This window comes from Somniosus microcephalus, unplaced genomic scaffold (genome assembly GCF_052327205.1).
Source record: "Somniosus microcephalus isolate GS21.2 unplaced genomic scaffold, FLI_Smic_1.0 unresolved_chr2, whole genome shotgun sequence".
Taxonomy (NCBI): Eukaryota; Metazoa; Chordata; class Chondrichthyes; order Squaliformes; family Somniosidae; genus Somniosus; species Somniosus microcephalus.
In genome coordinates this window covers 89,854,840-89,869,485 of record NW_028225180.1, presented here as the reverse complement: position 1 = coordinate 89,869,485, position 14,646 = coordinate 89,854,840, and the positions used below count along the sequence as shown (strand labels likewise).

At 55.2% G+C, this 14,646-nt stretch overlaps 1 protein-coding gene across 6 annotated transcripts in view; it reads left to right on the top strand.

The window, feature by feature from the left end:
• Positions 1–14,646, top strand: part of LOC147092985 (histone acetyltransferase KAT5) — a 54,717-nt gene that overhangs the window by 6,950 nt on the left and 33,121 nt on the right. For 2 of the 6 annotated variants that reach the window (XM_085976319.1, XM_085976316.1), the window contains exons 1-2: positions 4,994–5,126; positions 6,367–6,429. Coding sequence is in view for 1 of the 6 variants with exons in the window: in XM_085976314.1 (XP_085832440.1) it covers positions 4,990–5,126; positions 6,364–6,429; positions 13,681–13,785 (308 nt within the window). In the remaining 5 variants the exon portion in view is untranslated. Of the gene's footprint in view, positions 1–4,989; positions 5,127–6,363; positions 6,430–13,680; positions 13,786–14,646 lie in introns of those variants that run through there. The other 4 variants (XM_085976317.1, XM_085976315.1, XM_085976314.1 and 1 more) reach the window with 3 other exon arrangements.

Below are 14,646 nucleotides of genomic sequence, written 5' to 3'. Positions count from 1 at the left end.
GTACAGGTCTGTCACTGTATAACCCTGGGGTACAGTACTGGTGGGTACAGGTCTGTCACTGTATAACACTGGGGTACAGTACTGGTGGGTACAGGTCTGTCACTGTATAACTCTGGGGTACAGTACTGGTGGGTACAGGTCTGTCACTGTATAACACTGGGGTACAGTACTGGTGGGTACAGGCCTGTCGCTGTATAACACTGGGGTACAGTACTGGTGGGTACAGGTATGTCACTGTATAACACCGGGGTACAGTACTGGTGGGTACAGGTCTGTCGCTGTATAACACCGGGGTACAGTACTGGTGGGTACAGGTCTGTCGCTGTATAACACCGGGGTACAGTACTGGTGGGTACAGGTCTGTCACTGTATAACACTGGGGTACGGTACTGGTGGGTACAGGTCTGTCGCTGTATAACACTGGGTACAGTACTGGTGGGTACAGGTCTGTCACTGTATAACACTGGGGTACAGTACTGGTGGGTACAGGTCTGTCACTGTATAACACTGGGGTACAGTACTGGTGGGTACAGGTCTGTCGCTGTATTACACTGGGGTACAGTACTGGTGGGTACAGGCCTGTCACTGCATAACACGGGGGTGCAGTACTGGTGGGTACAGGTCTGTCAGTGTATAACACTGGGGTACAGTACTGGTGGGTACAGGTCTGTCACTGTATAACACTGGGGTGCAGTACTGGTGGGTACAGGTCTGTCACTGTATAACACTGGGGTACAGTACTGGTGGGTACAGGTCTGTCACTGTATAACTGGGGTGGGGTACAGTACTGGTGGGTACAGGTCTGTCACTGTATAACACTGGGTACAGTACTGGTGGGTACAGGTCTGTCACTGTATAACACTGGGTACAGTACTGGTGGGTACAGGTCTGTCACTGTATAACATTGGGGTACAGTACTGGTGGGTACAGGTCTGTCACTGTATAACACTGGGGTACAGTACTGGTGGGTACAGGTCTGTCACTATAACACTGGGGTACAGTACTGGTGGGTACAGGTCTGTCACTGTAACACTGGGGTACAGTACTGGTGGGTACAGGTCTGTCACTGTATAACACGGGTACAGTACTGGTGGGTACAGGTCTGTCACTGTATAACACTGGGGTACAGTACTGGTGGGTACAGGTCTGTCACTGTATAACACTGGGTACATTACTGGTGGGTACAGGTCTGTCACTGTATAACACTGGGGTACAGTACTGGTGGGTACAGGTCTGTCACTATAACACTGGGGTACAGTACTGGTGGGTACAGGTCTGTCACTGTATAACACTGGGGTACAGTACTGGTGGGTACAGGTCTGTCACTGTATAACACTGGGTACATTACTGGTGGGTACAGGTCTGTCACTGTATAACACTGGGGTACAGTACTGGTGGGTACAGGTCTGTCGCTGTATAACACTGGGGTACAGTACTGGTGGGTACAGGTCTGTCACTGTATAACACCGGGGTACAGTACTGGTGGGTACAGGTCTGTCACTGTATAACACTGGGGTACAGTACTGGTGGGTACAGGTCTGTCACTGTATAACACTGGGGTACAGTACTGGTGGGTACAGGTCTGTCACTGTATAACCCTGGGGTACAGTACTGGTGGGTACAGGTCTGTCACTGTATAACACTGGGGTACAGTACTGGTGGGTACAGGTCTGTCACTGTATAACTCTGGGGTACAGTACTGGTGGGTACAGGTCTGTCACTGTTTCACACTGGGGTACAGTACTGGTGGGTACAGGTCTGTCACTGTATAACACTGGGGTACAGTACTGGTGGGTACAGGCCTGTCGCTGTATAACACTGGGGTACAGTACTGGTGGGTACAGGCCTGTCGCTGTATAACACTGGGGTACAGTACTGGTGGGTACAGGTCTGTCACTGTATAACACTGGGGTACAGTACTGGTGGGTACAGGTATGTCACTGTATAACACCGGGGTACAGTACTGGTGGGTACAGGCCTGTCGCTGTATAACACTGGGGTACAGTACTGGTGGGTACAGGTCTGTCACTGTATAACACTGGGGTACAGTACTGGTGGGTACAGGTCTGTCGCTGTATAACACCGGGGTACAGTACTGGTGGGTACAGGTCTGTCACTGTATAACACTGGGGTACAGTACTGGTGGGTACAGGTCTGTCACTGTATAACACTGGGGGACAGTACTGGTGGGTACAGGTCTGTCACTGTATAACACTGGGGGACAGTACTGGTGGGTACAGGTCTGTCACTGTATAACACTGGGGTACAGTACTGGTGGGTACAGGCCTGTCACTGCATAACACGGGGGTACAGTACTGGTGGGTACAGGTCTGTCACTGTATAACACTGGGGTACAGTACTGGTGGGTACAGGTCTGTCAGTGTATAACACTGGGGTACAGTACTGGTGGGTACAGGTCTGTCACTGTATAACACTGGGGTGCAGTACTGGTGGGTACAGGTCTGTCACTGTATAACACTGGGGTACAGTACTGGTGGGTACAGGTCTGTCACTGTATAACGGGTACAGTACTGGTGGGTACAGGTCTGTCACTGTATAACACTGGGTACAGTACTGGTGGGTACAGGTCTGTCACTGTATAACACTGGGTACAGTACTGGTGGGTACAGGTCTGTCACTGTATAACACTGGGGTACAGTACTGGTGGGTACAGGTCTGTCACTGTATAACACTGGGGTACAGTACTGGTGGGTACAGGTCTGTCACTATAACACGGGTACAGTACTGGTGGGTACAGGTCTGTCACTGTGTAACACTGGGGTACAGTACTGGTGGGTACAGGTCTGTCACTGTATAACACTGGGGTACAGTACTGGTGGGTACAGGTCTGTCACTGTATAACACGGGTACAGTACTGGTGGGTACAGGTCTGTCACTGTATAACACTGGGGTACAGTACTGGTGGGTACAGGTCTGTCACTGTATAACACTGGGTACATTACTGGTGGGTACAGGTCTGTCACTGTATAACACTGGGGTACAGTACTGGTGGGTACAGGTCTGTCGCTGTATAACACTGGGGTACAGTACTGGTGGGTACAGGTCTGTCACTGTATAACACCGGGGTACAGTACTGGTGGGTACAGGTCTGTCACTGTATAACACTGGGGTACAGTACTGGTGGGTACAGGTCTGTCACTGTATAACACTGGGGTACAGGTCTGTCGCTGTATAACACTGGGGTACAGTACTGGTGGGTACAGGTCTGTCGCTGTATAACACTGGGGTACAGTACTGGTGGGTACAGGTCTGTCACTGTATAACACGGGTACAGTACTGGTGGGTACACGTCTGTCACTGTATAACACTGGGGTACAGTACTGGTGGGTGCAGGTCTGTCACTGTATAACACGGGTACAGTACTGGTGGGTACAGGTCTGTCACTGTATAACACTGGGGTACAGTACTGGTGGGTACAGGTCTGTCGCTGTATAACACGGGTACAGTACTGGTGGGTACACGTCTGTCACTGTATAACACTGGGGTACAGTACTGGTGGGTACAGGTCTGTCACTGTATAACACTGGGGTACAGTACTGGTGGGTACAGGTCTGTCGCTGCATAACACTGGGGTACAGTACTGGTGGGTACAGGTCTGTCACTGTATAACACGGGTACAGTACTGGTGGGTACAGGTCTGTCACTGTATAACACTGGGGTACAGTACTGGTGGGTACAGGTCTGTCACTGTATAACACGGGTACAGTACTGGTGGGTACAGGTCTGTCACTATAACATTCGGGACATCCCAGTGCTCTTTACAGCCAATGAAGTACTTTTTTTGAAGTGTGGTCACTGTTGTAATGTAGGAAACATGGCAGCCAATTTGCGCACAGCGAGCTCCCACAAACAGCATTGAGCTAAATGACCGGATGATCTGTTTTTGGAGGTGCTCCTTTGGTGGGCACATTTCTGCCATACAGTGGTTGTCACATCTGCTTTACACACAAAGGGTCCCTGGTTCGAAACACTTCTCCTGATCAATCGAAGGATATACTTGCCTTGGAGGCGGTGCAGCGAAGGTTCACTAAATTGATTCCTGGGATGAGAGGGCTGTCCTATGAGGAGAGATTGTGTAGAATGGGCCGATACTCTCTGGAGTTTAGAAGAATGAGAGGTGATCTCATTGAAATGTATAAGATTCTGAGGGGGATTGACAGGGTAGATGCTGAGAGGATGTTTCCCCCTGGCTGGAGAGTCCAGAACCAGGGGTCACAGTCTCAGGATAAGGGGTCGGCCATTTCGGACTGAGATGAGGAGGAATTTCTTCACTCAGAGGGCGGTGAATCTTTGGAATTCTCTGCCCCAGAGGGCTGTGGAGGCTCAGTCGTTGAGTATATTCAAGGCTGAGATCGATAGGTTTTTAGACTCTAGGGGAATCGAGGGATCTGGGGATCGGGCGGGAAAGTGGAGTTGAGGTCAAAGATCAACCGTGATCTCATTGAATGGCGGAGCAGGCTCGAGGGGCCGAATGGCCGACTCCTGCTCCTAATCCTTATGATCTTAATGTCTTTCCCACAAGGGACATCAGTGAACCAGTTGGGTTTTTAAGACGATCCGACAGCTCTGTGGTCACTTTTACTAATTCGGGCTTTTTATATCCAGATTTATTATATTTGAAGTGGAATTCTCAAACTGCCCGGAGTGGGGTTTTGAACTTGGGTTCTCTGGATTACTCGTCCCGTAACAGAACCACCACCCCGAGCCTGGATTGTGGGCTCGGGTCTCTGGAGCCGGGTGGGGGGGATCGGGGCGAGGGGTGGGGGGGGCCTTGAACCCACAACCCCCTGGCCCGAGAGGCGGGGAGAATGCTACCCGCTGAGCCGAGGCTGACCCCTTGTACCAGCTCGGTGCACCAGGTGGAGCCAGCCTAGCTCGCGCTGATCTCGGGTGGGGTGGGGGGGGGTGGGGGGGGGAGGTGAAATCACTGCTCGTGAATGTCTGAAATCTGATCGATCTTCTTTGCAGTCAACAAGCGCCTGGACGAGTGGGTGACTCCCGAGAGGTTGGACCTGAAGAAAATCCAGTTCCCGAAAAAGGAGGTCAAGACTCCCACCAAAAATGGGCTCCCGGGGTCCAGGCCGAGCTCCCCCGAGAGGGAATTGGTAAAGACTCGTGTGTTTTGTTTCACCAGGCCCGTAGCCGTTAGCGAGAGAGGGACTGTGGGGGCGGGGGGTAAGAAAGCAAGAAAGACTTGCATTTATATGGAACCAGGGGTCACAGTCTAAGGATACGGGGTAAACCATTTAGGACAGAGATGAGGAGGAATTTCTTCACCCAGAGAGTGGTGAACCTGTGGAATTCTCTACCACAGAAGGCAGTTGAGGCCAATTCATTAAATATATTCAAGAAGGAGTTAGATATATTTCTTAAGGCTAAAGGGATATGGGGAGAAGGCAGGGACAGGGTACTGAATTTGGATGATCAGCCATGGTCTCATTGAATGGCGGAGCAGGCTCGAGGGGCCGAATGGCCGACACCTGCTCCTATCTTCTATGTTTCTATGTTTATTCACGATCTCAGGACGCCCCTCAGCACCTGACAACCAATGAAGCTTCTGATGAATCGGCGCTGCTCTCCCGCCAAGGCCAATCTATCCTTCCTGAGGTGCGGGGCCCAGAACTGATCGCAGTGACTCCCAAGATGGGGTTATATCAACTCTAACATAACCTCCCACCCCTTTGTATTCCAGCCCCCTCTGAGATAAAGGCCGACACTTCCATTAGCTTTGAAATCATTTTTTTTTGTGTTCCCCTGTCCACTAGCTGTCAGTGATTTCGGTACTCGGGGGCCCTCAGTCAGTCTCTCTGCTCCTCCACAGTGTGGCGCGCTGGGTTAGCCAGTCTCGGTCGGGTGGCGAGGGGTCGCAGTTGGCCTTGGTGCTCCCCGGGGGCGGGGGGTGGCGGGTGGCGGTGGGGAGTCCCTGGAATCTCTAAGCACAGTAAGCCAGCCAGTTTTCCTGGCTATTAAGGGGAATGGACAGGGTAGACGGAGAGCGGCTATTTCCGCTGGTCGGGGAGTCCCAGGACGAGGGGGCAGAGTCTAAAAATTAGAGCCAGACCTTTCAGGAGTGAAATTAGGAAACACTTCTACACACAAAGGGCGGGAGAAGTTTGGGACTCTGTTCCGCAATTGATGCTGGACCAATTGTTAATTTTAAATTGATAGCTTTTTGTTCACTAAAGGTATTAAGGGGCAAAGGCGGGTGGATCGAGTTAGGCGGCAGATCAGCCTTGATCTCATTGAATGGCGGAACAGGCTGGAGGGGCTGAATGGCCTCCTCCTGTTCCTATGTGATGCTGGGCCATGCACGCGAGTAACCTGATCTCTCTTCCTCCCCAGAAGAAGACACTCGATCTCTCACTGCACTCTTCGACAGCGGGGATCGGCAAAACCATTCCAACACCGGTACAGCATTTTTCTAAATAATCTACCCACAGGGCTCTGGGCTCTTAACTTTTTGTTGTTTTGAATATAATTAATAACGGTTAAAGCAGGCCTCGTGTTATTTCCCTTCCCCCCCCCACGCCCCCGCACCGAGGATGAGTTTGCACAGTTGTTCAATCGCTGACTGTGCGCTGGGGCCTCCTGCCCCTCCCGACCCCCACCCCTCCTCCTCCTCCAGCACTGCCCTGTGGCGTTTGTACCGGGGCAGCTTCGCGACGACGTGCCCCTCCGGCGCCCTCGCCAACTCCAAACCCGTAGGTTAGACGCCCGGCTCCCTCGCCACGTCGATCCAGAGTTCAGCAACGTTGCCACAGCCCGTCTTTCCTCGCTGCTCTTGCTAGTCACTTGGGTTTAAGGCAACAGATGGTTTCTGGGTCGCCAGTTGGGTTAGCCGCAAGTAAAATTACGAGGACAGGTTGCACAGACTGGGCTTGTGTTCCCTCGAGTGTAGAAGATTAAGGGCTGATCTAATCGAGGTGTTTAAGATGATTAAAGATTCGATCGGGTCGAGAGAGAGAGAAACTATTTCCTCTGGTGGGGGGAGTCCAGAACAAGGGGGCAGAACCTTCAAATTAGAGCCAGGCCGTTCAGGGGTGATGTCAGGAAGCACTTCTTCACACAAAGGGTGGCGGAAATCTGGAACTCTCGCCCCCAAAAAGCTGTCGAGGCTGGGGGTCAATTGGAGATTTCAAAACTGAGATGGAGAGATTTTTGTTGGGTCAGGGTATTGAGGGATACGGAACCAAGGCGGGTCGATGGAATTGAGATGCAGATCAGCCGTGATCTCACTGAATCACAGAATCACCACAGTGCAGATAGAGGCCATTTCGGCCCATCGAGCCTGCACCGACACATATCCCACCCGATCCCCGTAACCCCGACACCAACACATATCCCACCCTATCCCCGTAACCCCGACACCAACACATATCCCACCCTATCCCCGTAACCCCACGTATTTAATCCCCCTAACACTAAGGGTCAATGGCGGAACAGGCTCGAGGAGCTGAGTGGCCTCCTCCTGTTCCCAATGTTTCTGAGCGTGTCTGCCCATTTGCTCGGCTACAGCTGCCCAGGGCGTTTTCTCCTACCTCATCTCAGCGGCCATTCTTTATGCGTGAGACTAGACAGTTCATTGATCCGGGGAGGGGCGGCACGTAGCGATGATCCTGTCGACACCCAGGCAGCCGCGCACGCCACAGGCAGCACGCACGCCACAGGCAGCACGCACGCACACTTTACAGCAGCGAAGGAGGATCAGGAACAGGAGCCGCGACTGAATATTTCTCCCACTCCTTCCTTAACCCACCAGCATCCGCTGCAGGGCCAGTACCGGTGCCTTGGACTGAGATAACTAACCCCGCGTGCCTCGGGAATGCGTTCTCGACCTGCGCGGGTCGCTTGCGCACTAGCCCGTGAGTTTAAAAACCGAGGCCTACCCGCCCCCAGCCTGGAATTTCGTCCCGACCTGTCCATGCTAACTCTGGACACCAGCTGTTGCCAGTCATTGAATGAAATCAATTCGGCCTTAATGGCGAACCTACTTGGGGCAGTGTCTGGGGAGGGGGCGCCATAGGGTTGCAGAGCACGTGATCAGTGACGTCTGAACTCCGGGGTCAGCTCAAATATAAAGGTCATTTGAGAGTCAAGTTCCCCGCTCCTGACCTTCGGCCCAGTGCTTCCTGCTGGAAAATGCACGGGTGTGGGCCTCACTCCCACCTCTGAGTCAGAAGGTCGTGGGTTCGAGCCCCCACTCCAGAGACTCGAGCGCCATAATCCAGGCCGATACTCCCCGGTGCCAGTACTGAGGGAGCGCCGCACTGTCGGAGGGGCGGTACTGAGGGATTGCTGCACTGTCGGAGGGGCGGTACTGAGGGAGCGCCGCACTGTCGGAGGGGCAGTCCTGAGGGAGCGCAGCACTGTCGGAGGGGCAGTACTGAGGGAGCGCAGCACTGTCGGAGGGGCAGTACTGAGGGAGCGCCGCACTGTCGGAGGGTCAGTACTGAGGGAGCGCCGCACTGTCGGAGGGGCAGTCCTGAGGGAGCGCAGCACTGTCGGAGGGGCAGTACTGAGGGAGCGCCGCACTGTCGGAGGGGCAGTACTGAGGGAGCGCCGCACTGTCGGAGGGTCAGTACTGAGGGAGCGCCGCACTGTCGGAGGGGCAGTACTGAGGGAGCGCCGCGCTGTCGGAGGGGCAGTACTGAGGGAGTGCAGCACTGTCAGAGGGGCAGTACTGAGGGATTGCTGCACTGTCGGCGGGGCAGTACTGAGGGAGCGCCGCACTGTCGCAGGGGCGGTACTGAGGGAGCGCCGCACTGTCGGAGGGGCGGTACTGAGGGATTGCTGCACTGTCGGAGGGGCGGTACTGAGGGAGCGCCGCACTGTCGGAGGGGCAGTCCTGAGGGAGCGCAGCACTGTCGGAGGGGCAGTACTGAGGGAGCGCAGCACTGTCGGAGGGGCAGTACTGAGGGAGCGCCGCACTGTCGGAGGGTCAGTACTGAGGGAGCGCCGCACTGTCGGAGGGGCAGTCCTGAGGGAGCGCAGCACTGTCGGAGGGGCAGTACTGAGGGAGCGCCGCACTGTCGGAGGGGCAGTACTGAGGGAGCGCCGCACTGTCGGAGGGTCAGTACTGAGGGAGCGCCACACTGTCGGAGGGGCAGTACTGAGGGAGCGCCGCGCTGTCGGAGGGGCAGTACTGAGGGAGTGCAGCACTGTCAGAGGGGCAGTACTGAGGGATTGCTGCACTGTCGGCGGGGCAGTACTGAGGGAGCGCCGCACTGTCGCAGGGGCGGTACTGAGGGAGCGCCGCACTGTCGGAGGGGCAGTACTGAGGGAGAGCCGCACTGTCGGAGGGGCAGTACTGAGGGAGCGCCGCACTGTCAGAGGGGCAGTACTGAGGGAGCGCCGCACTGTCGGAGGGGCAGTACTGAGGGAGTGCTGCACTGTCGGAGGGGCAGTACTGAGGGAGCGCCGCACTGTCGGAGAGGCAGTACTGAGGGAGCGCCGCACTGTCGGAGGGGCAGTACTGAGGGAGCGCCGCACTGTTGGAGGGGCAGTACTGAGGGAGCGCTGCACTGTTGGAGGGGCAGTACTGAGGGAGCGCCGCACTGTCGGAGAGGCAGTACTGAGGGAGCGCCGCACTGTCGGAGGGGCAGTACTGAGGGAGCGCCGCACTGTCGGAGGGACGGTACTGAGGGAGCGCCGCACTGTCGGAGGGGCAGTACTGAGGGAGCGCCGCACTGTCGGAGGGTCAGTAATGAGGGAGCGCCGCACTGTCGGAGGGGCGGTACTGAGGGAGCGCCGCACTGTCGGAGGGGCAGTACTGAGGGAGCTCCGCACTGTCGGAGGGGCAGTACTGAGGGAGCACCGCACTGTCGGAGGGGCAGTACTGAGGGAGCGCCGCACTGTCGGAGGGGCAGTACTGAGGGAGCGCCGCACTGTCGGAGGGGCAGTACTGAGGGAGCGCTGCACTGTCGGAGGGGCAGCACTGAGGGCTCGGCTGCGATGCCTTGCCTGGAGGGATAGCCTGCCAACACTCACTGGGCATGCAGGGCGAGTTATACAAGGGTGATCGATCGGCCCCTGTGGAATGCGTATCCCAGTGAAGGCTGGCGTCTTCAGGAGCGACACTTGTGGGCCATCACTCTGCTTGGGCCCAACGTGACTCACTAGTTAACCGAGATCCGTCTGTCTGAATGGACCCTTCAAATCAAGAGAGTCTTAGTTTGCAACCACCAGATCTGACTAGGGAATCTAAAGTATCGAAATCCCACAGTCAACATCAACTTGTATTTACACAGCGCCTTTAACGGAGTAAAACGTCCCAGGGCGCTGCACAGGAGCATCAATCAGACAAAATCAGACCCTGAGCCACATCAGGAGACATTAGGACAGGCGACCAAAAGCTTGGTCAGAGAGGTCGGTTTTAAGGAGCGTCTTAAAGGAGGAGAGAGAGGCGGAGAGGTTTAGGGAGGGAATTCCAGAGCTTAGGGCCCAGGCGGCTGAAGGCACGGCCGCCAATGGTGGAGCGATGGAAATCGGGGGATGCGCAAGAGGCCAGAATTGATGGAGCACAGAGATCTCGGAGGGTTGTAGGGCTGGAGGAGGTTACAGAGATAGGGAGGGTTGTAGGGCTGGAGGAGGTTACAGAGATAGGGTTGTAGGGCTGGAGGAGGTTACAGAGATAGGGAGGGTTGTAGGGGCTGGAGGAGGTTATAGAGATAGGGAGGGTTGTCGGGGCTGGAGGGGGTTAAGAGATAGGGAGGGTTGTGGGGCTGGAGGAGGTTACAGAGATAGGGAGGGTTGTAGGGGCTGGAGGAGGTTACAGAGATAGGGAGGGTTGTAGGGCTGGAGGAGGTTACGGAGATAGGGAGGGTTGTAGGGGCTGGAGGGGGTTACAAAGATAGGGAGGGTTGTGGGGCTGGAGGAGATTACAGAGATAGGGAGGGTTGTAGGGGCTGGAGGAGGTTACAGAGATAGGGAGGGTTGTAGGGGCTGGAGGGGGTTACAGAGATCTCGGAGGGTTGTCGGGGCTGGAGGAGGTTACAGAGATAGGGAGGGTTGTGGGGCTGGAGGAGGTTACAGAGATAGGGAGGGTTGTAGGGGCTGGAGGAGGTTACAGAGATAGGGAGGGTTGTAGGGGCTGGAGGAGGTTACAGAGATAGGGAGGGGTGTAGGGCTGGAGGAGGTTACAGAGATAGGGAGGGTTGTAGGGACTGGAGGTTAGAGATAGTGAGGGTTGTAGGGACTGGAGGAGGTTACAGAGAAAAGGAGGGTTGTAGGGCTGGAGGAGGTTACAGAGATAGGGAGGGTTGTAGGGCTGGAGGAGGTTACAGAGATAGGGAGGGTTGTAGGGCTGGAGGAGGTTACAGAGATAGTGAGGGTTGTAGGGACTGGAGGAGGTTACAGAGATAGGGAGGGTTGTAGGGCTGGAGGAGGTTACAGAGATAGGGAGGGTTTTGGGGCTGGTGGAGGCTACAGAGATAGGGAGGGTTGTAGGGCTGGAGGAGGTTACGGAGATAGGGAGGGTTGTAGGGGCTGGAGGGGGTTACAGAGATAGGGTTGTAGGGCTGGAGGAGGTTACAGAGATAGGGAGGGTTGTAGGGGCTGGAGGAGGTTATAGAGATAGGGAGGGTTGTCGGGGCTGGAGGGGGTTAAGAGATAGGGAGGGTTGTGGGGCTGGAGGAGGTTACAGAGATAGGGAGGGTTGTAGGGGCTGGAGGAGGTTACAGAGATAGGGAGGGTTGTAGGGCTGGAGGAGGTTACGGAGATAGGGAGGGTTGTAGGGGCTGGAGGGGGTTACAAAGATAGGGAGGGTTGTGGGGCTGGAGGAGATTACAGAGATAGGGAGGGTTGTAGGGGCTGGAGGAGGTTACAGAGATAGGGAGGGTTGTAGGGGCTGGAGGGGGTTACAGAGATCTCGGAGGGTTGTCGGGGCTGGAGGAGGTTACAGAGATAGGGAGGGTTGTGGGGCTGGAGGAGGTTACAGAGATAGGGAGGGTTGTAGGGGCTGGAGGAGGTTACAGAGATAGGGAGGGTTGTAGGGGCTGGAGGAGGTTACAGAGATAGGGAGGGGTGTAGGGCTGGAGGAGGTTACAGAGATAGGGAGGGTTGTAGGGACTGGAGGTTAGAGATAGTGAGGGTTGTAGGGACTGGAGGAGGTTACAGAGATAGGGAGGGTTGTAGGGCTGGAGGAGGTTACAGAGATAGGGAGGGGTGTAGGGCTGGAGGAGGTTACAGAGAGGGGGAGGGTTGTAGGGGCTGGAGGTTAGAGATAGTGAGGGTTGTAGGGACTGGAGGAGGTTACAGAGATAGGGAGGGTTGTAGGGCTGGAGGAGGTTACAGAGATAGGGAGGGTTGTAGGGGCTGGAGGAGGTTACAGAGATAGGGTTGTAGGGGCTGGAGGAGGTTACAGAGATAGGGAGGGTTGTAGGGGGCTGGAGGAGGTTACAGAGATAGGGAGGGTTGTAGGGCTGGAGGAGGTTACAGAGATAGGGAGGGTGGTAGGGGCTGGAGGAGGTTACAGAGATAGGGAGGGTTGTAGGGCTGGATGGGGTTACAGAGATAGGGAGGGTTGTCGGGGCTGGAGGAGGTTACAGAGATAGGGAGGGTTGTGGGGCTGGAGGAGGTTACAGAGATAGGGAGGGTTGTAGGGGCTGGAGGAGGTTACAGAGATAGGGAGGGTTGTAGGGGCTGGAGGAGGTTACAGAGATAGGGAGGGTTGTAGGGGCTGGAGGAGGTTACAGAGATAGGGAGGGTTGTAGGGCTGGAGTAGGTTACAGAGATAGGGAGGGTTGTAGGGCTGGGGGAGGTTGCAGAGATAGGGAGGGTTGTAGGGGCTGGAGGAGGTTACAGAGATAGGGAGGGTTGTAGGGCTGGAGGAGGTTACAGAGATAGGGAGGGGTTAGGGCTGGAGGAGGTTACAGAGATAGGGAGGGTTGTAGGGCTGGAGGAGGTTACAGAGATAGGGAGGGTTGTAGGGCTGGGGGAGGTTACCGAGATAGGGAGGGTTGTAGGGCTGGAGGAGGTTACAGAGATAGGGAGGGGTTTAGGGCTGGAGGAGGTTACAGAGATAGGGAGGGTTGTTGGGGCTGGAGGAGGTTACAGTGATCGGGAGGGGTGTAGGGCTGGAGGAGGTTACAGAGATAGGGAGGGTTGTAGGGCTGGAGGAGGTTACAGAGATAGGGAGGGGTGTAGGGCTGGAGGAGGTTACAGAGATAGGGAGGGTTGTAGGGACTGGAGGAGTTTACAGTGATAGGGAGGGTTGTAAGGGCTGGAGGAGGTTACAGAGATAGGGAGGGGTGTAGGGCTGGAGGAGGTTACAGAGATAGGGAGGGTTGTAGGGGCTGGAGGAGGTTACAGAGATAGGGAGGGTTGTAGGGGCTGGAGGAGGTTACAGAGATAGGGAGGGTTGTAGGGGCTGGAGGAGGTTACAGAGATAGGGAGGGTTGTAGGGTCTGGAGGAGGTTACAGAGATAGGGAGGGTTGTGGGGCTGGAGGAGGTTACAGAGATAGGGAGGGTTGTAGGGCTTTAGGAGGTTACAGAGATAGGGAGGGTTGTAGGGCTGGAGGAGGTTACAGAGATAGGGAGGGGGAGAGGAGGCCATGGAGCGATTTGAACACGAGGATGAGAATCACAGTCGGGCTGTGGTTGGTCGCACTGCCGGGATAACCTGTTGTGTCTCTTTCTCCCCCTATGGTATTGTGAAACAGGGCTTGCCCTACTTATGCACCAGTGCTAGTTTACAAAGGGTCCCTGTCGTGAAGATACCAGACAGGACCAACAGCATCGAAAACGTCACAAAAAATTTGTTATCCGTGAGTTGCATTTATACTTGTTTGACCGATTTGACGGTGATTTGAGTGACTTGTGGTGCAGTTTAACCCCTTTCTAGCCCCGCCGTGCCCGAGATCCTGCAATGGTGCTGCCTGTCTCATCGACTCTGCATTGCTGACTGACCTGACCAATGAATTGGAACAGGCCCGTCTATTTAAATGTTGTTTCCGCGTGTGACGGGGCGCAGTACCATGGGTACCCGCTCCCCCCCCCCCCCCCCCCCCAAACACCCTGGCATCGCACCCAAGTGGCCCAGAATGTGTCTCCGGGCCATCTCGCTGTGCGGAGTTCCACAGCTGTCCCCTTACCTGACATCGCACGCACACACACACGTCAGCGGCCTTGGGTGGAGAGAAGAACGCTGCCGGGGCCGGGGGGGGGTGCGCGGGGGACGGGGAAGATAAAACCTCAGTCGCGTTCACTTTGAGTTAAAACGTGTCCGTTACCCGAGCAGCAAACTAGTGGTGTCATGTTCTCTTGAACAAGCAGATGTGCCGTACCGCACTCGGCGCTGCTGCACCAGACTCGCACCCCGCTGTGCATTGCAACCCCACCTTCGGCCAGGCACGTGCCTTGTCCTTATTTTAATCTCTGCAGTGCCCACATTTATAATAGCAACTTCCTGTGTAAACTTGTCACGCCGCTGCAGCGCTGCCGCTGGTGAGAGGGCGCAATTACAGCGTGACGTTTACATAGCCCCTTCCCATTTATAAATGTGGACACGGGCCTTTCTAATATAAAGTTGGCAGGAGCTGCACGCAGGTGTTTAATATATGAAATAGATATATTATACAAGATATACACGATGAATGGAAATGTTTTGTAACATCACCAATGCTTAA